The sequence below is a fragment of the Bombina bombina genome, chromosome 2, assembly GCF_027579735.1.
Source record: "Bombina bombina isolate aBomBom1 chromosome 2, aBomBom1.pri, whole genome shotgun sequence".
Taxonomy (NCBI): Eukaryota; Metazoa; Chordata; class Amphibia; order Anura; family Bombinatoridae; genus Bombina; species Bombina bombina.
Window position 1 is genome coordinate 181,659,533 of NC_069500.1, and position 24,962 is coordinate 181,684,494.

Below are 24,962 nucleotides of genomic sequence, written 5' to 3' on the forward strand. Positions count from 1 at the left end.
TCTCCTTCCACGAGTCATTGCTCGTATCAAACAGGAGAGCGCATCAGTGATCCTAATAGCTCCTGCATGGCCTCGCAGGATCTGGTTCACGGATCTGGTAAGGATGTCATCTCTGTCTCCTTGGAGGTTACCTCAGAGGGAAGGACCTTCTAATTCCGGGTCCTTTCCTCTATCCAAACCTAGACTCTCTGAAGCTGACTGTTTGGAGATTGAACGCCTAGTTCTGTCTAGACATGGTTTTTCTGAAGCGGTCATTGAAACTTTGCTCCAGGCTCGCAAACCTGTTACTAGCAAGATTTACCATAAGGTATGGCGTAAATTTCTTTATTGGTGTGAGCCGGGTGAGGATTCCCCAGATTTTGTCTTTTCTTCTGGATGGCCTGGAGAAGGGTTTATCGGTCAGTACTCTAAAGGGTCAGATTTCTACCCTATCTATCCGTCTGACTGACTTACCAGATTTCAAGCCTTTGTTCAGGCCCTGGTTAGAATCAGGCCTGTGTTTAAACCTGTTGCTATTTCTTCTGCTCACAGAGTGTCTGAGCTTTCAGCTCTTCAGTGTGATTCTCTGTATCTTATTTTTCATGTTGATAAGGCAGTCCTTCATACGAAATTGGGTTTTCTCCCTAAGGTGGTGTCGGATCAAAACATTAATCAGGAAATTGTTGTTCCTTCTTTTTGTCCTAATCCTCCTCATAAGGAATGTCTTTTGCAAGCTACTAAAGATTTTCAGCAATCTTCTGCCCTGTTTTCTCTGGAAAACTTAAGGGTCAGAAGGCCTCTTCTACTACTCTGTCACTTTGGTTGAGACTTTTGATTTGTTTGGCTTATAAGACTGCTGAACAGCAGCCTCCTGAGATAATTACAGCTCTTTCTACTAGGGCTTTCTCCTCTTCTTGGGCTTTCAAAAATGTAGTTTCTGTGGAACAGATTTGCAAGGCGGCAACATGATCCTCTCTGCATACTTTTTATTAAATTCTGCAAATTTGATACTTTTGCCTCGGCTGAGGCTTCTTTTGGGAGAAAGGTTGTTCAAGCGGTAATGCCTTCTGTTTAGGTCCTCCTACCCTTTTCTCCCTCCCTGTTCATTCCGTGCCCTCTAGCTTTGGTATCGGTTCCCACTAATAATTGGAATGACGTTGTGGACTCTCCATGTCTTAGGAAAGAAAACCAAATTTATGCTTACCTGCTAAATTTCTTTCTTTCCGGACACGGAGAGTCCAAGACCCGCCCTCTTTTTAACTATAATTTGGCAGTTTTTTGAGTAAACCTCAGGCACCTTTTTCACCTTTGTGTTTTCTTCTTTTTCCATTTTCCTTCGGCCGAATGACTGGGGATTATGGGTAAGGGAAGTAACTTAGCAACTTTGCTGGGGTGCTCTTTGCCTCATACATTTTTTTTTTTTGTAGTGATTTTTTTCTTTCTCATTTTGGTTTATTCTTGAAGTATAATTTAACAGTTTGTCATCTTACAAACACTGAGGAATTATGATATTGGAGGAAACGTATGATTGAGTTTTTGCCCCTCCCCACTGTGGGGAACAATATCATTTTAGTGTATGTTATCTACTACTCTTAGCCAAGAAAATGAAATTATGGTAACTAAGTTTACATTAATATCTTTAATCCGTAATATATACTTTATCTTCTTATTTGGATATATACTTGAGGCATTTTTAGCTGAAAAAATGTGTCATGAGAATGTTTTACACTACACTCTTAGTAAATGTAGGAATTGAATATTCAGCATATTCAAAACAAAAGTAACATTTTTGGATTGGTAATGGTTGTCATTTTTCTGATAACATTGCACATTTTTCTTTTTTTCTTTTTTTTTTTTTAGTCTGGATCCAGAACAAAAGGATATGCTTATTGAAATAATTGAAAAACTTCTTAAAGACAAAAGTACGGTAAGCAGCCTATGTAGTGAACAACATATTCTATCCACACAACTGAACTGCATAATACTCCTGTAGAATGAGTGATGTATCGGCCTTATATATTTTTACTGTGAAAGTATTCCGTGAATGGAAAATTGTCACTTGATTTTAGAAGACAATAGGCGCAGAAACCGCAATTCTATAGATATTCCAACTTTATTTTATTACAAAACTGTGGTTTTACTTTTAATATAATCCCTCAGTGTTGGTTATATATCTGTGCATATTACTCTTAGTCTGAGTTTGTTATAGTAATAAATGATTCATGATGTGTTTATATATATATATATATATATATATATATATATATATAATGTGTATGTATATATATATATATATATGTGTGTGTGTATGTATGTATGTATGTATGTGTATATATATATATATATATATATATATATATATATATATATATATATATATATATATATATATATATATATATATATATATATATATATATATATATATATATATATATATATATATATATATATATGGTACTTTTAAGTCTGAGGACGGATCCCCTGTGATCCGAAAACGTTCACTATTAAAGTGACTACTATCTTTGAAAGACCTTTGGAGTGCTATTCTGTTTGTTCATATTACTTTTGTGATCAGCACCCAGGGCTTGTGTTGGTTGAAAATCTGGAGTGCAGAAACATAAAGACCAAACCATAAACAGGTTTAGATAGGTGATAGTTCATATAATATCAATTGTTCATGTGTGTGAATATACAGTGTGTCAAAAATAAAATTATATATATCTAACAAAAAATTTATTTATATAATATATCATAAAAATACATGAGCACTGATTTCACAACCTGTGTAACGAATTCAGAGATCCGCACCTACACCCTTCAACAAATAATGGTATCTACCATTTTTTAGTTACTAACATGAGAAGGTGACACCCCTCAAATCCGATAGGCTAAATTACCAAGCCACAATCGAAGCACCATCAACAATATGTGTTACAATTATGGGCGATCGCAGCCGATCCCACCATCATACAAGTATCATGCGTCCTAAGCAGCACTCCTCGTGCAATACCTGACATGTAAATCACGCAAATCACATCGCAAGATAACCAGATCCACCTTTCTAAGTTTTGTCAAATAAACTACTATCCGTCAGGGTACACCCCTCGTGCTCCAATAGGTTATACAAATCACACCTACCTCCCTACGTCATGTAACAGGAGCTTCCCTCTGTTCCAATAGGCTCTAAAGTATATGGCTCCGCCTTAGTTTAACACGCCCACTGTCAGCCAAATATCATTGCTAGATAGACCTATAGTATATAGAGACATCATTGATCATTAATTATATACAATTGCGTGCCTCTTCCTCATAGCGATCACACCCACTCCTTACACAGTACACCCGTCATCTGGTCAGAACGTATTTTTGCAGTAAATAGTTTACGTCATTGAACCACTACAAAGACCTTGCACCGCTCAATCCGAGACAATGTTATCGGTCAGAACGCACCCATCTTGATAGGCTGTTAGTATCACACCTACATGACAACGTCCTATAACTGAACCACCCCTCTGTTTCAATAGGCTCTAACCATTGTTGGTAAATATTGCCATGGCACGCTCCCCAATTCGACGTACATCAAAACTCAGTAACAACCAATACAAATTAAAAAATAATAAACACAACCATGAGCACTTGGTCCGACCTGCATGAGGTGCTCACCACCCAGTTTGCATCGGTGCTGAGAATTTAATGCACTGCGACTAACTTACACCAGTACTCGTACATACCTTTTGTCCCTCATCAAAAACCATACGGCTTGGCAATCCAAATATATAACACTCCTTAGTTAGAGGATCTTATCCAAATATCACAGTCTATACCGTAGCAAGTCAGATGGGAGAAATCTGACTTGCTACGGTATAGACTGTGATATTTGGATAAGATCCTCTAACTAAGGAGTGTTATATATTTGGATTGCCAAGCCGTATGGTTTTTGATGAGGGACACAAGTTTACCCTGCAATATCTTTAAACAATGCAATGCCACTTTCTCTGAATTTAAATTAGTAGTACATTTTTATCTGACAGATTTCAAAATTTACTTTAATTTGCCAACCCTCTATCATGTGACAGTTGTCAGCCAATATGTATACACTGAATTTTTGCACATGCTCAGTAGAAGCATGTGATCTCAGAAGGGGAGCATGTAAAAAGATTGTGCGAAGCAAATCTGATAACAGAAGAAAATCGACAACAAGAAAGCAAGATACTAGCGAGCAAAAGAAATGAAAGCCCTCAGTGGCCATCAAAAAAACAATGCAAAATAAATATACAATTGCTTGCACTGAAAAAGCCAAGTATCACCTAAACACAATATATAAATATACAATATTTAATAATCAAAAATACCACCGGTGGTTACAGATATAAATAAAATTCATAAAATATCATAAAAGTCTCTTCTGATAAAATGCTCTGTATAAAAAAGATTAATAGAGTGGTACTTTTGAAAAGTCCTTCACACTAATGCTAGCGTATATATAGCAGTCTAATCACAGTCGCGGTAAACCACTAAAAACATCCTTAACCTTCAGGCTTTACAAGGTTTAACACTTGAATTTCCAAATATGCCCCTTGCCGATTACCTTGTTTTCTGGCGAGTCTGTGGGGAGCTATACTGTTCCGGTGTACCTGAATTAATCCAGGCTGTATTCAACAAGCATACCTCTTGCCGATATACTTCTCCATCTTGCAGGTCCGTGGAGGTTTGCGGGTGAATCACTCTGGCATCTTGGGAGGTACGGTCATGTGATACATTATACCCACATGATCCCTATATTACTCCAATCAGGATCTTGTACTTCGGCAACAGAAGTTCACAGAGCTCTCTGTATTATTTCTGTATTTTATCTGAAGACAGGTATCTGTGCAAACATATACGTGTTTCAGCCGTGAGGCCTTTATCAAGATGTCGGTATAGTGATTTCCGCTCCTTATATTGCAATCTTCATTATTGTTGCATCCAATCAAAAAGTAAACGTTTAAATTCTGTCTATAAACCTCCTGTGTCTACTCCTGAGATTTCCCTGTTCCTGATGCTATTTCTGATGTGATTGCTAAGGAATGGTCTAAGCTTGGCACTTCTTTTGTTCCTTCTTCAAGGTTTAAAAAGTTGTATTCTTTGCCAGTGGCTAAATTAGAGTTTTGTCAAAAAGTCCCTAAAGGTTGATGGGGCTATTTCTATTCTTGCTAAGCGTACTACTATTCCTAAGGAAGATAGTACTTCTTTTAAGGATCCTTTAGATAGGAAAATTGAATCTTATCTAAGGAAAGCTTATTTACATTCTGGTTATATTCTCAGACCTGTCATTTTTATGGCTGATGTTGCGGCTGCATCAACTTTTTGTTTGGATAGCTTAGCACAACGGGAAAAATATTCTGATTTGCATAGCATTGTTCGTTTGCTTTAACATGCTAATCATTTTATCTGTGATGCTATTTTTGATATCAAGATTGATGTTAAATCTATGTCTTTGGCTATTTTAGCTAGAAGAGCTTTATGGCTCAATTCATGGAATGCTGACATGGTATCTAAATCTAGGTTGCTATCTCTCTCATTCTAGGGTAATAATTTATTTGGTTCCCAGTTGGATTCTATTATTTCCACTATTACTGGGGGGAAGGGAGTTTTTTTGCCCCAAGATAAAAAGTCTAAGGGTAAATCTAAAGCTTCTAATCGGTTTCATTCCTTTCGTTAGAATAAAGAACAGAAAACTACTCCTTCCCCCTAAGGACTCTGGCTCCAATTGGAAGCCATCTTCGAGTTGGAATAAATCTAAGCCTTATATGAAACCAAAGCCAGCCCCCAAGACTGCATGAAGGTGCGGCCCTCAATCCAGTTCTACTGGTGGGGGGCAGATTGAAATTATTTCAAGACGTTTGGGCAGGTTCGGTTCAGAATCATTGGATTCAGAATATTGTCTCTCAGGGGTATCGAATAGGTTTCAGAATAAGACCACCTGTGAGAAGATTTTTTCTCTCATGTTCCAACAAATCCTGTGAAAGCTCAGGCCTTTCTGAAGTGTGTTTCAGATCTGGAGCTTTCAGGGGTAATGGTACCAGTTCCACTTCTGGAACAGGGTCTAGGTTTTTATTCAAATCTATTCATTATCCCGAAGATGGAAAATTCATTCAGACCAGTTCTGGATCTGAAGTTTTTAAATCAATTTGTAAGGGTCCCAACTTTCAAGATGGTGACTATAAGGACTATTCTGCCTTTTGTTCAGCATGGTCATTAGATGTCCTCATCTGTTCGGTGTCAGTGATCCACATTCCCGGTGTGGACATCTGTCTGCCGAGAAAATCTGCTTCCCAATCGGCCGAGGGTATGGTCTCTCCATCCAAGTGTTTGCACAGATATGCAACGGGGGGGAACGCCAGAGATAGATCTCATGGCGTCCCGTCTCAATACCAAGCTACTCAGATATGGGTCGAGGTCCAGGGATCCTCCGGCGGAGCTAATAGATGCATTAGCGGTGCCTTGGAGGTTCAATCTAATTTCTCTTTTCCTGCCATTTCAACTCCTTTCTCAAGTGGTGGCTCGAATCATCAGGAGCAGACGTTAGTGATACTGATTGCTCCATCGTGGCCGCGAAGGATATGGTTCCCGGATCTAGTGGGGATGTCATCATCTCCTCCTTGGAGGTTACCTTGTCGCAGGGATTTGCTGGAACAAGGCCCCTTTCTTCATCAAGATCTAGATTCTCTGAGGCTGACTGCGTGGAGATTGGACGCTTAGTCTTAGCCAAGAGAGGGTTTTATGAGGGTGTTATTGATACTCTTTCAAGCTCGTATGCTGGTTACTCATTGCATTTATCTTAAGGTGTGGGGGAGCTACTTATTCTGGTGTGAAGAGCGTGGTTTGTCCTGGCACAAAGTAAAGATTGCCAGGATTCTTTCTTTTCTCCAGGATGGACTGGAGAAGGGCATCTCAGTTAGTTCCTTGAAGGGACAGTTCAGGCCGGTGTTGAGATCTAAATCTTGTTCTTATAGTTTGCAACTGGCTCTGTTTGAGCCTATGCATGAAGTTGACATTAATGTTGTCTTGGAAGGTTCTTTTTTTTACTAGCTATTGCTTCTGGGCGCAGTCTCTGAGATTGCTGCCTTGCAATGTGATCCTCCTTATCGCAACATCAATCAAGAAATTGTGGTTCCTTCCTTATGTCCTAATCCTCCATCGAAGGAACGTTTACTGCATAATCTAGATGTGGTTCGTGCCTTAAAGTTCTATTTTCAGGCTACGAAGGAATTTAGGCAAACCTCTTCTATGTTTGTTATCTATTCTGGGAAGCATAGGGGTCAGAGGGCCCCTTCGACTTCCTTATCTTTTTGGTTGAGGAGTATCATCCGCTTAGCATATGAGTCAGCGGGTCTTAAGCCTCCTCAGAGGATTACGGCTCATTCTACAAGAGCAGTGGCTTCCTCTTGGGCCTTCAAAAAGAGGCCTCTATGGATCAGATTTGTAAGGCGGTTACCTGGTCCTCCTTATGTGCTTTTAAGTTTAATGTTTTTTGCTTCTGCTGAAGCAGCCTTTGGGAGAAAGATTTTGCAGGCTTTGGTGCCCTCAGATTAGGGACCGTCTCTCTCTTATCCTCCCGTTAGCATTCAGTGTCCTCTGGAGCTTGGGTATAATTTCCCACAAGTAAGGAATGCAGCTGTGGACTCTCCCTGTATTAAGAAGGAAAACTTACCAGATAATTATGCTTTCCAGATTATTTCCTTTCCTTCTGTACAGGGAGAGTCCACAGCTCCCGCTAGTGTTCTCCGATATGCGGCCCTAAATTTTAATTCATTCTTCTTGCACCTTTTTTACCCTGATATTTTTCCTACTGTTCCTTGTTCCCTCTGTAGAATGACTGGGGGATGAGGGAAGTGGGGGAGGTATTTAAGCCTTTGGCTGGGGTGTGTCTGCCTCCTCCTGGTGGCCAGGTTCAGTATTTCCACAAGTAAGCAGCTGCGGACTCTCCCTGTATAGAAGGAAAGGAAATTATCTGGTAAGCATAATTTTGTTTTTCTTCTCATACCCCCCCCCTTTTTATCTTTATAGATCTTTTTTATGCCCGAAAATAGTCCTTTTTGCGCCACTTTTAAAAGACAAAACACCATACTTTATATATAACTTTAATATGTCACCAATAAGTTGTTTGTTCTGATACCTGCAGTTATATATGTGTAACTGGAAGAAATGAGGGAAATAACTGTAAATCTAAACCCTATTCCTTTAATTTGATGCACACTTTTTGATTAGATGCAACAGTAATGAAGATTGCAATATAAGGAGCTGTAAACCACTATACTGACATCTTGATAAAGACCTCACGGCAGAAACGCGTAGATATTTGGATGGGTACCTGGCTGAATATAACATACAGAGCACTCTGTGAACTTCTGACCACTTTTAACAGCTACATCTCTTGCTGAAGTACAAGATCCAGATTGGAGTACGGGGATCACGTGGGTAGAACGTATCACATGACCGTACCTCCCAAGACGCTGGAGCAATTCACCCGCGAATCTTCACGAACCTTCCAGATAGACCAGTATTATTGGCAAGAGGTATGCTTTTTTGGTTCAGCCTGGATTAATTCAAGTACACCGGAACAGTATAGCTCCCCACAGACTCGCCAGAAAACAAGGTTATCTGCGAGTGGCATATTTGGAAATTCAAGTGTTAAACCTTGTAAAGCCTGAAGGTTAAAGTGAATGTAATCTTTCATGAATGAGTGCCCACAGCTCCTCTGTACTTACGTCAGCAATGACGAAACCGGCTTCCTCCAATCATGGCGTGCACCCCAGAGAAAACTGGACACTCATTCATGAAAGTTTACATTCACTTTAAGGATGTTTTTAGTGATTTACCTACTGTTATTAGACTGCTATATATACGCTACCATTAGTGTGAAGGACTTTTCAAAAGTACCACTCTTAATCTTTCTTTCCCAAGATATGGTGAGTCCACGGCTTGAGTAATTACTTTTGGGAATATCACTCCTGGCTAGCAGGAGAAGGCAAGGAGCATCACAGTTAAACTGCTAAGTATACTCCCTTAACCCCCAGTCATTCTCTTTGCCTTTGGTGCATGGAAGAGGTGAAGTTTAGGCGTCTGAAGAAAAATTTTGATGTAATCTACAAGCAAGTTTTGGAGTATAGACGTATTCCATGTCATTCCTTGCAGCTGGTTAGTGGTGGCTTTAAAACAGTTAGGAACATGTAGAGGTACTTACTGCGTTTTCCTAACAATTGCTGCCCTAGTTTAGAAAGCCAAAGTTGTCTACTCTGTTCTTTCTTTTTCAAAGGTCTCTGTGAAGAACTGTGTCTTCTCATACCTTGTAACTGTCTACATGCCAGACAGGGGAGCAGGTAAGTGCTTTTTCTTCCAGTTGGGGAGACCATGCACTTAACACATTAAAAGACACTGCTTTTTTATTGGGACATAGATATCCTGTTGTATGGGTTACACTGGGTTATGAAGCAGGCACTGTAGCACGTGTGAGACTAACATTTAAACTCTTTTAAAAAGAAAGGGTAAAATGTTTTTATTAGGCTTTATTTTCTGACGCATATTTACTTGATAAAACAATTCAAGTTTAAACTGAAAGTAAGGCTGAATTTTCTATTTCAGCAGCTTATTCATTTCCCCTTTGCTTTAAAATAAAACTATGCCACATTTTAAACTGTCAGGTTTGAAAAAACGGTTATTTCTGGTACTCAGTGTTGTACCAGGAAGCTATTTTTAGTTCCTCTGTGTCGCAGCAGTAATTTGAGCTCGGCAGTTGCGGTCACATAACCGGCTTTACTTTATAACGTTTCTGAGGAAAAAGTATATCCAGTCCACGGATCATCCATTACTTGTGGGATATTCTCCTTCCCAACAGGAAGTTGCAAGAGGATCACCCACAGCAGAGCTGTCTATATAGCTCCTCCCCTAACTGCCACCTCCAGTCATTCTCTTGCAACTCTCGACAAGCATGGAAGCAGTAAGAGAGATGTGGTGTAATATAGTTGTTTTTTCTTCAATTCAAAAGTTTGTTATTTTTAAATGGTACCGGAGTTGTACTATTTTGGTCCCAGGCAGAAAATAGAAGAAGAATCTGCCTGTGGTCTTTAATGATCTTAGCAGGTTGTAACTAAGATCCATTGCTGTTCTCACACATAACTGAAGAGAGAGGTAACTTGAGCTGGGGAATGGCGTGCAGGTTATCCTGCTATGAGATATGTGCAGTTTAATTTTTTTCTAGAGGAATGTAAATGCTAGAAAATGCTGCCGATACCAGATTTATTTAACGTAAGCCTGATTACAGTGATTTAATAGTGACTGGTATCATGCTTACTGTCAGAGGTAATACTTTTATTTTTCAATTCCTGTCATATAAAACGTTTGCTGGGAGTGCTTAAACGTTTTTATATATGTTTTGGTGATAAAACTTTATTGGGGCCTAGTTTTTTTCCACATGGCTGGCTTAAATTTGCCTAGAAACAGTTTTCTTAGGCCTCCCACTGTGTAGACATGAGTGGGAGGGGCCTAATTTAGCGCTTAATTGCGCAGTAACTTTTGCAGACTGAGACATCCAGCTTCCCTGAAGGAGTCCCCTGAATGCTATAGGACCTTTCTAAAGGGTTTTTGGGCTTTCCAAAGTCGTTTGTATGGCAAGGTAGGGCCACAGCAGAGCTGTGACAGTTTGTTGTGACTGTTAAAAAACGTCTATCGTTTTTTTGATCCGTTTTTTAAACTAAGGGGTTAATCATCCATTTGCAAGTGGGTGCAATGCTCTGTTACGATGAGCGAATCTAGATTGAAAGTAAGAAGGCGCCAGACATAGGGTAATATTGTTACAATCTGCAAACACGCTCAAGTAACATATAGATGGAATACTTACAAACGAAACGGCACCAAATCGTGCCTAGTGAGACAGACCGGGACCTCAACCGTCGCCCGGAAGACCAACCAATGGCATGCACCAAACTCCCGCAGTCACGTGAATGTTGTAGCCAATCACCGTTTCTTTGGGCTCACACACCTTCCTTGCAGACGTCCGATTCAAAAAATAGGATCACAGTGTAGACAAACCAGGTGTCCCATACACTGCGGTTTCAAGATATTGATTGGTAACAGTGCTAGAGTGAAAGTAAAACCCACTCCAAACGAGGTACACTAAAAACAATTTATTTAAAATGTTTTAAAATCAGCAACGCGTTTCTCGACCATGCAAGGTCGTTTCATCAGGCTTAAATACACAGTATGGTATTCCCGCTGCTTATGTACCTCTTCTAACCAATCACAACATCTAAAGCCTCACACACCTTTAAGGAGGGCGGATATGTTATTCTCAATGAGCACGTTTATTTCAGACCACATTGGAAATCATGCTATTATACTTAACTTTGCATTATATCATAACAATGCTAATATACGTCCTCTACATATTTGAATTTTATTTTGATCTTATGTTATTTCATTTCATTATACTATCTTGCGTGACTATTTCTCTTTGAATATTTCATTAATTATTATTATTCTATTTCCTCTATCATGAACTATATACTATTAAAAGGGGCTCTATATATAATACATCTACAGTATATTCCAATGTAATCTCAATAGAAATGTGCCCAAATTTTACCTTAGTCTCAATAATTATGTCAATATCTTATGTAAAATACACACATTCTGACATTATGCTATATAGCGTTTCAAAATAACAAATAATGGTTATGAATTTATTTCTTATGGTTTTATGATATAGTTATTAAGTGTCATAAAATTATGTATCAATAAAATCAATTATTATGTTTTCTAAACCATTTGACCAAAAAGACATATTTGTTCATAATTTGCATATTAATGCTTATGTATTTGACCATCAATTGATATAGGGTAATTGTTCTTAACTGGTATCATAATAGAGCTGGCTATGGTTTAATTGACCAAAAAGACTTATTGTCTTTATCTCATAATACACTCCTATTTATGTCTTTGTATTGATTATTGTTCTCTATATGTAATAATGTATTTACTTTGTTTATTCAATGGTTTGATTATTTAATTTTGTTGATTAATTAAAGGCTGCAAGGTCAATATTCAAGTTAAGGCCTAATGGATGTAAGGTTTGTAACCTATATATCCAAAAGGTCTCTCTTTGTCTTAATCTGAAAAAACGGTTGTAAAGATCAGATTTAGGGATATGTTCTATTGGAGTTATTTTTAAACAGCATGGATTTCCGTCATGTTTTGCATTACAGTGTCTGGATACACTATGTAATTTATAATTCTTTTTAACATTACGAAAGTGTTCGGACCATCTTACACTTAGGCGTCTGCAAGTGCGACCTATATATTGATGTCCACAAATACAAGTTAACATGTAAATTATATAGTTAGATGCACATGTCATTCGACTATTCATTCTATATGTTTTCGAGGTGACATATGATTGAAATGTGTTTACATTATTAGTAATATGATCGCACATCTTACATTTCTTATTATTGCATTTAAAACTCCCTTTTCTTAGTCGTTCACTGATATTTTTATTTCCAAATTGATTCGGTCTTTCTCCATTATTTTTATTTTGCATGATTTTGATCTTATTTTTAACAATTTTGCTGGGTGCTAAAATCCTTTTTAGGTTTGGTGCCTTTTTAAAGACTACTGTTGGTTTTGTGTCAAGTAACTGACCTAATATAGGATCCTTCTTGAGGATTTTCCAATGTTTATCTATACTTCTTTTTATCATATCATGATTGCAATTATATTCTGTAATAAACATGACTTGATTTTCTCGGCTCTCTTGAGATCTATTAGAATTTTTTGAGAAATATAAATTTCTGTCATCATTTTTAGCTCTTTCATATCCACTATTAATGATATATTCTGGATACCTTTTTTCTCTAAATCTTTTTTTGAGGATTTGGCTCTGGGACTCATAATCCGTTATGTTACTGCAATTTCTACGGATTCGTTTGAACTGCCCGTAGGGTACATTTACCTTCCATGGGTGATGGTGATTGCTCCTATAGTCTAAGTAACTATTACAGTCAACTTGCTTAAAGTGTGTACTGGTAATAATTTTGTTGTTATCGAAACGTATTGATAGGTCCAAGAAAACCACACCACTATCATCTATTGTACTAGTGAATTTTAAGCCTCTATTGTTATTATTTAGATGCTTTACGAAGTTTTCTGCTGATAATTTGTCGCCTTTCCAGACGATAATCAAATCATCTATAAAACGGCCATAGTATACCAGGTTCGCCCCAAAGTTTGGGTCATATATATACTGTTGTTCGAAAGATCCCATGTATAAATTGGCATAACTAGGGGCGAACCTGGTACCCATGGCCGTTCCTCTAACCTGAAGATAGTATTCATCTTGAAAAATAAAATAATTATGGTGTAAAATAAACGAAATTAATGATAAAATGAATTCTTTTTGGGTATCTGGTAGATACATGTCTGTCTCTAGAACTTCAGAAATAGCTTGGATACCCATTGTATGTGGGATGTTAGAGTAAAGGGCTTGTACATCACATGTGATCCAAATTAGGTCACAAGTGATGTTAATTTTTTCAAGTTTACTGATCAAGTCCGATGAGTCTCGTATATAGGAGGTTAGACCTATTACGTACTTCTGTAAAAAGAAGTCAACGTAAGATGAAGCATTGTCTGTTAAACTCCCTATTCCCGAGATTATCGGGCGACCGGGTGGACATTTGGAGTCTTTATGCAACTTGGGGAGATGGTAATAAAAGGCTTTGTTAGGTTCGGTTGGAATTAAATAATTTTTTTCTTTTTTATTTACTATACCTTCTTTATAGGCACACTCTACTATATCCCCCAATGTGGCCAAGTATTTATTGGTTGGATCAAATGACAATTTAATGTAATAATTCTTGTCATCCAGGATTCTATTTGCCTCTTTTAAATAGTCTGTCAGATCTTGAATGACAGTTCCCCCGCCTTTATCGGCTTGTCTTATGACGATAGACTTATCATTTTTTAAAGACTGAAGGGCCTGTTTCTCATTCCAATAGAGGTTGTTCTTTTTATTTAAACTCTTTGGAATCTGATCTAAATCATCGGTAACCAATTGCCTGAAAATTTCTATGTGGGCATTATTTTGAAGTTTAGGAATAAAGTTTGATTTATTTCTAAAGTTTGTATGGATGAAACCTTCACACAAATGGTCCATTAATGATTCAGGCTCAAATGTAGGAACAATTTGGTTTTTGAGCCTGGCGTCCATACTATCCAACAATACAGGCAACATGGTTTCCTCTTTTAATTTTTTCTCTGCAAAAAATTTTTGCATCGAAAGCTTTTGTGTGAATCTATTTAGATCAACAAATAGGGAAAACATGTTGTGTGTATTTGAAGGACTAAATGACAATCCTTTTCCTATCACCCTGATTTCGTCGTCTGACAATGGACGGGATGATAGATTAAAGATGCCCCTACCTAGTTCCTGTAGTCTTGCCTTTTTGTAGGCTGTACTTCTTCCTCTACATCCTCGTCTGTGTGAGGTCTTTTGCCTTTGTATGGTGAGGTTAGGCTGACTACAGGTTCTAGGTAACTGGCAATCTTTTTTTGTTTCCAAATTGGTTGTCTTGGGCGCTGTTCTAAAAAATGGTTTCCTGAAGTGGATGGTTGGGGATTATTTACCTCATTATATTGGAATGGCCTTTCGGCACAGTTTTGAGGGTTTAGGTCACTCAGTGTATGATACCTATTTGAGGTGCTAATTTCAGTGTATTCTTGGGGACTAGAATTTCTTACATTTTGAGTATGTTCTCGAGTCATATTTTCTACTGGTGTTCTCATATGAGGTGTTTGGTTACTAAACATCATTTGATCGTTTGACCAATGGTTATTAGGCGATGGTCTATAGTGATTGTATTGATCACGTGGATTCCTATCCCTGTTATGATGATGAAAATTTCTTTCATCTCTCACATAACCATAATTGTTTGTATTAGATGGGCCTTTATGGGACCAATTCTGATCAGATGTCTGATGTTGTTCCTTCCTAGGTTTTGGTTGATTATATGTATTCTGTCTATAGTCTCTGTCATGATAATTCGATACTTGTCTATTATAATTTCCGTTATTATAATTACCTGAATTTTTCTTATTATTGTTATTGTTATTATTTTTGTTTTTGTGTTTATGATGACTAACCACTGTCCATCTACCATCATAATATTGATTGTTGGTAGGTGTGACTGGATTCATCAGATTTTCTTCCTCTGAATGCTCATTTGAATTAGATGTTTCTGTCTGTATTTTCTTTCTATTATAAGTGTAAATTTCACCTTTAAGGTAATCCTCATTGTCCCTGGCTAATTTTCGATTTTTGTTTTCCATAAGTTCTTTCTGATAGTTATCTGTTTTTTGCAAAACCATATAATTAAATTCTTCGTATTGTTTAGTAGTTTTATATTTGTCTAGGCTTTGTTGAACTACTTCTATTTCTTTAGATATTTTTTCAACTAGAGATTTCCGATAGGAAATCAGAATTTTCATAAGAGATATTGAACAAATGGTTAATGTGTCCTCCCACTTTGTGTTTAATGATTGGTCATCCTTAAATGAACAATTTTTAAGAATTCTTAACCCCCTAGGGACTTGGTTGGCATCCACATATTTTTGGAGCATCTCTGCATCTAACCAATGTCTACATTCATCATTTATAAGGTCTTCTAATTTTGCGAATAAAGTATGAATTGGCAGATGATCAATAGATGTATCTTCACTAGGGGCCACATTTGTGGATCCTACATGTGAAACTAATAATAGTCTCTTATTATGTCTTTCGTTAATAGAAAGCATATTTGGATATTTCTACAAAAGTTGTGGATCTAAAGAGTTATTTAATTTTATTTTAAGCTTGTAAACCTATTTAATTGTATTTTGGTCAATATACCAATGTTACACTACTATTATGTGTCAATGGATCAGGAATAAATATATTTTTACAGTGATTGTTTTTTATATGTGATTAATTGATATTTTATCAAACAGTGCTCAAATATGTTTTTCCAATAAATCAAGTGATAGTTATTCTTTCTACCAATTTGGTGATGCTAAATATTTTATAAAAAACAATGTGAGTGACTAAAACCTATAATATGATTAACGTGTTTTTATAAATTTCTCACAATCTTTAAATCTCTAAAAAAAGGTTACTACAAGTTTTGGACTGTACTAATTATAAAAATATTGTGACTGAAAAAATTCTTTCCACCAGTTTAGTGCTACTAAATATTTCGTAAAAAACAATGTGATTGACTAAAGCCTAAAATATGATTCACGTGTTTTGAAAATTCCTCACAGTCTTTTAATCTCTAAAGAAAAAAGAAGATTACTACAAGTTATAGACTATAGTAATTCTAAAAATGTTGTGACTGAATGTTCAGTGGCTAATTACTATTGCTGTATAAAATAACCCATGGAATACTATCTATATTAGCTGACAGGCTTGATGTGATTCAAAAATAATACCAAGACCGTATTTCAAATGTAGCACATAAACATTCAGATAGAAAACCTATCGTGCTACTGGCAAGGCAGCTGACAATGATATCACAGAAAACTATGCTTATGTATTCAGTGGCATGTAAAATCCCAATTAGCAACACTGAAAGATATCAATATTCAATAATAATGTAGTGAGCAATATAGCATTAATATGATTCATATACTTTACAATTTAGTCCATTGTTCAAGGTTCATGGTCCGGCGGCAACCTCAGACGGAAACAACTATCCGGTGGTTACAAAGGTTTCAGGGTTTCTTAGGACTCCCTGTAGAGGTGCGCTCACGGAAGGTTATAACAAATAATGTCAAATATACAGTCCAATCGAATCCAAAATACGGCAGCTCTTCCAATTGTTTGTGGTACGATGAGCGAATCTAGATTGAAAGTAAGAAGGCGCCAGACATAGGGTAATATTGTTACAATCTGCAAACACGCTCAAGTAACATATAGATGGAATACTTACAAACGAAACGGCACCAAATCGTGCCTAGTGAGACAGACCGGGACCTCAACCGTCGCCCGGAAGACCAACCAATGGCATGCACCAAACTCCCGCAGTCACGTGAATGTTGTAGCCAATCACCGTTTCTTTGGGCTCACACACCTTCCTTGCAGACGTCCGATTCAAAAAATAGGATCACAGTGTAGACAAACCAGGTGTCCCATACACTGCGGTTTCAAGATATTGATTGGTAACAGTGCTAGAGTGAAAGTAAAACCCACTCCAAACGAGGTACACTAAAAACAATTTATTTAAAATGTTTTAAAATCAGCAACGCGTTTCTCGACCATGCAAGGTCGTTTCATCAGGCTTAAATACACAGTATGGTATTCCCGCTGCTTATGTACCTCTTCTAACCAATCACAACATCTAAAGCCTCACACACCTTTAAGGAGGGCGGATATGTTATTCTCAATGAGCATGTTTATTTCAGACCACATTGGAAATCATGCTATTATACTTAACTTTGCATTATATCATAACAATGCTAATATACGTCCTCTACATATTTGAATTTTATTTTGATCTTATGTTATTTCATTTCATTATACTATCTTGCGTGACTATTTCTCTTTGAATATTTCATTAATTATTATTATTCTATTTCCTCTATCATGAACTATATACTATTAAAAGGGGCTCTATATATAATACATCTACAGTATATTCCAATGTAATCTCAATAGAAATGTGCCCAAATTTTACCTTAGTCTCAATAATTATGTCAATATCTTATGTAAAATACACACATTCTGACATTATGCTATATAGCGTTTCAAAATAACAAATAATGGTTATGAATTTATTTCTTATGGTTTTATGATATAGTTATTAAGTGTCATAAAATTATGTATCAATAAAATCAATTATTATGTTTTCTAAACCATTTGACCAAAAAGACATATTTGTTCATAATTTGCATATTAATGCTTATGTATTTGACCATCAATTGATATAGGGTAATTGTTCTTAACTGGTATCATAATAGAGCTGGCTATGGTTTAATTGACCAAAAAGACTTATTGTCTTTATCTCATAATACACTCCTATTTATGTCTTTGTATTGATTATTGTTCTCTATATGTAATAATGTATTTACTTTGTTTATTCAATGGTTTGATTATTTAATTTTGTTGATTAATTAAAGGCTGCAAGGTCAATATTCAAGTTAAGGCCTAATGGATGTAAGGTTTGTAACCTATATATCCAAAAGGTCTCTCTTTGTCTTAATCTGAAAAAACGGTTGTAAAGATCAGATTTAGGGATATGTTCTATTGGAGTTATTTTTAAACAGCATGGATTTCCGTCATGTTTTGCATTACAGTGTCTGGATACACTATGTAATTTATAATTCTTTTTAACATTACGAAAGTGTTCGGACCATCTTACACTTAGGCGTCTGCAAGTGCGACCTATATATTGATGTCCACAAATACAAGTTAACAATGCTCTGTTAGCTTATTATACACACTGTAAAAATTTCGTTTGATTTACTGCTTTTTTTCACTGTTTTTCAAATTCTGACCTTTTTTATTTTTCTTAAAGGCACAGTACCATTTTTATTTTTTGCTTGTTAACTTGCTTTAAAGTGTTTTCCAAGCTTGCTGGTCTCATTGCTAGTCTGTTTAAACATGTCTGACATAGAGGAAACTCCTTGTTCATTATGTTTAGAAGCCATGGTGGAACCCCCTCTTAGAATGTGTACCAAATGTACTGATTTCACTTTAAGTAATAAAGACCATATTCTGTCTTTAAAAATTTTATCACCAGAGGAATCTGACGAGGGGGAAGTTATGCCGACTAAATCGCCCCACGTGTCAGATCCTTTGAATCCCACTCAAGGGACTCACGCTCAAGAGGCGCCAAGTACATCTAGCGCGCTCATGGCGTTTACAAGACATGGCGGCAGTCATGGATAATACACTGTCAGCGGTATTATCCAGACTACCTGGGTTACCAGGAAAGCGAGATAGCTCTGGAGTTAGAAGAAATACAGAGCATCCTGACGCTTTAGTAGCTATGTCTGATACCCCCTCACAATATGCAGAAGCGGAGGAAGGAGAGCTTCTTTCTGTGGGTGATTTTTCTGACTCAGGGAAGAGGATTCAACCTGATTCTGATATGTCAACATTTAAATTTAAGCTTGAACACCTCTGCGTGTTGCTCATGGAGGTTTTAGCTGCTCTGAATGACTGTGATACAATTGCAGTGCCAGAGAAATTGTGCAGATTGGATAAATACTATGCAGTGCCTGTTTACACTGATGTTTTTCCAATACCTAAAAGGTTTACAGAAATTATTACTAAGGAATGGGATAGACCAGGTGCGCCGTTCTCTCCCCCTCCTATTTTTAAGAAAATGTTTCCAATAGATGCCGCCACACAGGACTTATGGCAAACGGTCCCTAAGGTGGAGGGAGCAGTTTCTACAATAGCTAGGCATACTACTATCCCTGTCGAGGACAGTTTTGCTTTTTTAGATCCAATGGATAAAAAGTTAGAGGGTTACCTTAAGAAAATGTTTATTCAACAAGGTTTTATTCTACAGCCCCTTGCATGCATTGCTCCAGTCACTGCTGCTGCGGCCTTCTGGTTTGAGTCTCTGGAAGAGGCTTTACAGGTAGAGACCCCATTGGACGATATACTTGACAAGCTTAGAGCACTTAAGCTAGCCAGTTCTTTTGTTTCTGATGCCATTGTTCATTTGACTAAACTAACGGCTAAGAATTCTGGTTTTGCTATTCAGGCGCGTAGGGCGCTATTGCTTAAATCATGGTCAGCTGACGTTACTTCAAAGTCTAAGCTGCTTAATATTCCCTTCAAGGGGCAGACCCTATTCAGGCCTAGTTTGAAGGAGATCATCTCTGATATCACTGGAGACAAAGGTCATGCCCTTCCTCAGGATAGGTCCAAATCAAGGGTCAAACAGACTAATTTTCGTGCCTTTCGAAACTTTAAGGCGAGTGCGGCATCAACTTCCTCTAATACAAAACAAGAGGGAACTTTTGCTCAGTCCAAGTCGGTTTGGAGACCTAACCAGACTTGGAACAAAGACTTGGAACAAAAAGCCTGCTGCTTCCTCTAAGACAGCATGAAGGATTGGCCCCCGATCCGGTAACGGATCTAGTAGGGGGCAGAATTGCGCACTTCGCCCAGGCGTGGGCAAGAGATGTCCAGGATCCCTGGGCGTTGGAAATTGTATCCCAGGGATATCTTCTGGACTTCAAAGCTTCTCCTCCAAAAGGGAGATTTCACCTTTCACAATTATCTGCAAACCAGATAAAGAGAGAGGCATTTTTACACTGTGTTCAAGACCTCCTAGTTATGGGAGTGATCCACCCAGTTCCAAAGGAGGAACAGGGACAAGGATTCTATTCAAATCTGTGGTTCCCAAGAAAGAGGGAACTTTCAGACCAATCTTAGATCTCAAGATCTTAAACAAATTTCTCAGGGTCCCATCATTCAAGATGGAGACTATTCGTACCATCCTACCTATGATCCAGGAGGGTCAATACATGACTACAGTGGATCTAAAGGATGCTTATTTTCACATTCCGATACACAAAGATCATCATCGGTTTCTCAGGTTTGCCTTCCTAGACAGGCATTACCAGTTTGTAGCTCTTCCCTTTGGGTTAGCTACAGCCCCAATAATCTTTACGAAGGTTCTGGGGTCACTTCTGGCGGTCCTAAGGCCGCGGGGCATAGCAGTGGCCCCTTATTTAGACGACATTCTGATACAGGCGTCAAATTTCCAAATTGCCAAGTCTCATACGGACATAGTTCTGGCATTTCTGAGGTCGCATGGGTGGAAAGTGAACGAAGAAAAGAGTTCTCTCTCACCTCTCACAAGAGTTTCCTTTCTGGTAGATTCTGTAGAAATTTACCTGAGGATTTACCTGACAGAGACCAGGTTATCAAAACTTCTAAATTCCTGCCGTGTTCTTTATTCCACTTCTCGCCCTTCAGTGGCTCAGTGTATGGAAGTTATCGGCTTAATGGTAGCAGCAATGGACATAGTGCCATTTGCCCGCCTACATCTCAGACCGCTGCAACTCTGCATGCTCAGTCAGTGGAACGGGGATTACACAGATTTGTCCCCTCTACTAAATCTGGATCAAGAGACCAGGGATTCTCTTCTCTGGTGGCTATCTCGGGTCCATCTGTCCAAAGGTATGACCTTTCGCAGGCCAGATTGGACTATTGTAATGATAGATGCCAGCCTTCTAGGCTGGGGTGCAGTCTGGAACTCCCTGAAGGCTCAGGGATCATGGACTCAGGAGGAGACACTCCTTCCGATAAACATTCTGGAACTAAGAGCGATATCCAATGCTCTTCAGGCTTGCCCTCAGCTAGCGACAATGAGGTTCATCAGATTTCAGTCGGACAACATCACGACTGTAGCTTACATCAACCATCAAGGGGGAACAAGGAGTTCCCTAGCGATGTTGGAAGTCTCATAGATAATTCGTTGGGCAGAGATTCTCTCTTGCCACCTATCAGCTATCCATATCCCAGGAGTAGAGAACTGGGAGGCGGATTTTCTAAGTCGACAGACTTTCCATCCGGGGGAGTGGGAACTCCATCCGGAGGTGTTTGCTCAATTGATTCATCGTTGGGGCAAACCAGAACTGGATCTTATGGCGTCTCGTCAGAACGCCAAACTTCCTTGTTACGGATCCAGGTCCAGGGATCCCAAGGCGACGCTGATAGATGCTCTAGCAGCGCCTTGGTCCTTCAACCTGGCTTATGTGTTTCCACTGTTTCCTCTGCTCCCTCGTCTGATTGCCAAGATCAAGCAGGAGAGAGCATCAGTGATCTTGATAGCGCCTGCGTGGCCACGCAGGACTTGGTATGTAGATCTGGTGGACATGTCATCCTTTCCACCATGGACTCTGCCTCTGAGACAGGACCTTCTACTTCAGGGTCCTTTCAACCATCCAAATCTAGTTTCTCTGAGACTGACTGCCTGGAGATTGAACGCTTGATTTTATCAAAGCGTGGCTTCTCCGAGTCAGTCATTGATACCTTAGTTCAGGCACGAAAGCCTGTCACCAGGAAAATCTATCATAAGATATGGCGTAAATATCTTTATTGGTGTGAATCCAAGGGTTAATCATGGAGTAAAGTCAGGATTCCCAGGATATTATCTTTTCTCCAAGAAGGATTGGAAAAAGGATTGTCAGCTAGTTCTTTAAAGGGACAGATTTCTGCTCTGTGTATTCTTTTGCACAAGCGTCTGGCGGATGTTCCAGACGTTCAGGCATTTTGTCAGGCTTTAGTTAGAATCAAGCCTGTGTTTAAACCAGTTGCTCCGCCATGTAGTTTAAATTTGGTTCTTAAAGTTCTTCAAGGGGTTCCGTTTGAACCTCTTCATTCCATAGATATTAAGTTTTTATCTTGGAAAGTTCTATTTTTGGTAGTCATTTCCTCGGCTCGTAGAGTTTCCGAGTTATCTGCCTTACAATGTGATTCCCCTTATCTCCCATGCAGATAAGGTAGTTTTGCGTACCAAACCTGGGTTTTTACCTAAGGTGGTATCTAATAAGAATATCAATCAGGAGATTGTTGTTCCGTCATTGTGTCCTAATCCTTCTTCAAAGAAGGAACGTCTATTACACAATCTTGACGTGGTTCGTGCTTTAAAATTTTATTTACAAGCTACTAAAGATTTTCGTCAAACATCTGCTTTGTTTGTTGTTTACTCTGGACTGAGAAGAGGCCAAAAGGCTTCAGCAACTTCTCTTTCTTTTTGGCTAAGGAGTATAATACGCTTAGCTTATGAGACTGCTGGCCAGCAGCCTCCTGAAAGGATTACAGCTCATTCTACTAGAGCTGTGGCTTCCACATGGGCCTTTAAAAATGAGGCTTCTGTTGAACAGATTTGCAAGGCGGCGACTTGGTCTTCGCTTCATACTTTTTCAAAATTTTATAAATTTGATACTTTTGCTTCTTAGGAGGCTATTTTTGGGAGAAAGGTTTTACAGGCAGTGGTACCTTCCGTTTAAGTACCTGCCTTGTCCCTCCCTTCATCCATGTACTTTAGCTTTGGTATTGGTATCCCACAAGTAATGGATGATCCGTGGACTGGATACACCTTACAAGAGAAAACATAATTTATGCTTACCTGATAAATTTATTTCTCTTGTGGTGTATCCAGTCTACGGCCCGCCCTGTCATTTTAAGGCAGGTATTTTTTAACTTTAAACTACAGTCACCACTCACCCTATAGTTTCTCCTTTCTCTTGCTTGTCTTCGGTCGAATGACTGGAGGTGGCAGTTAGGGGAGGAGCTATATAGACAGCTCTGCTGTGGGTGTTCCTCTTGCAACTTCCTGTTGGGAAGGAGAATATCCCACAAGTAATGGATGATCCGTGGACTGGATACACCACAAGAGAAATAAATTTATCAGCTAAGCATAAATTATGTTTTTCTCCATTTCTGGGTGATCCGGTCTTTTGGTAGCGGTAAGGCACCTCAGTAAGTAAGGTGTGGAGTTGCCTGAGGGGTATTTTAGAAGTTCATTTGAAGTTTTATTAAATGTTTTTTTTTTTCATAACTTTTCTCACATAATTTTAGCTGGGAAACGATCCTAATTTGGGATAAAATTTAAAGTGTAACTTTTGCTTAGCTTATTTTAATTGAGTATAAAAATCTTTGAAAATTATCTGTACAAGTTTTTTTTTTACTGTTTCACAACATGTCTGAATTCATGCTTATGTTTAGATGCACAAATTGCAGCTCCTATGCAATTTTGTTATTCATGTGTCAAGAAAACCTTGCAAAATAAAGGTAAAATGTTTGAGCCTAATGTCTCTTAGGATGATCCTGTTAAAATAATACCTCAGCTTTCTCCTGCTATGTCCCAAGCCTCAATGGCGTCACATGCAGTGCCCTACAGGTATCTTCAGCGGTATCTGTGGCATTAGCTGCCATTATCATAAATCTGATGAGGAAGATACATTGGGACTTTCTGAGGGTGAAATAGCCGATTCGGACAGTATCATTTCTTCTTCTGAGACTGAGGTGGTATCCTTCAGATTTAAGCTTGAACACCTTTGTGTATTGTTAAAGGAGGTTTTAGCTACTTTAGATGACTCTGATACCCCTGATGTTGTCACTTCTAAGAAATCTAGTAAACTTAATAGTTTCTTTGATGAACCTTCCACTTCGAAAGGATTTTTTCTGTGCCAGACCGTGCTAGGGAGATTATCTCAAAGAAATAGGAGAAACCATGGGTGTCTTTTTCCCCGTCTCCCATTTTTAATAAAATGTTTCCTGTCGAGGACTCCATTAAAGACCCTTGATATACTGTACCCAAAGTTGAAGGGGCCATTTCCACTCTGGCTAAGAGAACCACTATTCCTATTGAGGTTAGCTGCTCTTTTATGGATCTACGGGACAAGAAGCTGGAGGCTTATTTGAAAAAGATTTATGTTTATCAAGGTCTCCAATTGCAACCTGCGGTGTGTATTGCGACCGTGACTAGTGCGGCTTATTGGTTCAACGCCTTGTCTGATTCTCTTCAAGTAGAGACTTCCTTGGATGAAATTCAGGATAGGATTAAAGCTCTTAAATTGGCCAATTCCTTTATGCCATTTTACAGGTTGTTAGACTAGGAGCTAAAACTTTTAGTTTCCCTGTCCAAGTTTGCAGGGCGTTATGGTTGAAATCCTGGTCTGCGGATGTTTCCTCTAAAGTCAAGCTTCTGTCGATTTCCTTACAAGGGCAAAACCTTGTTTGGACCCGGTTTGGCAGAAATTATCTCTGATATTACAGAAAAGGAAAAAAGGGTATTTTCTACCTCAAGATAAGAAGAATAGGCCTAATGGACATCAGAGTAATTTTCATTCCTTTTGTAACTTCAGAGGAAAGCCTTCCCCTTCTTCTTCCAAGCAGGAACAATCCAAGTTTTCTTGGAACAAGGGGAAACAATCAAAGA

At 38.3% G+C, this 24,962-nt stretch overlaps 1 protein-coding gene across 2 annotated transcripts in view; it reads left to right on the top strand.

The window, feature by feature from the left end:
* The window catches only part of AP3B1 (adaptor related protein complex 3 subunit beta 1), a 1,155,804-nt gene that overhangs the window by 287,212 nt on the left and 843,630 nt on the right, over nucleotides 1–24,962 (top strand). For both annotated transcript variants that reach the window (XM_053701376.1, XM_053701377.1), the window contains exon 6: nucleotides 1,840–1,906. In XM_053701376.1, coding sequence (XP_053557351.1) covers nucleotides 1,840–1,906 — 67 coding nt within the window. The remainder of the gene's footprint in view (nucleotides 1–1,839; nucleotides 1,907–24,962) is intronic.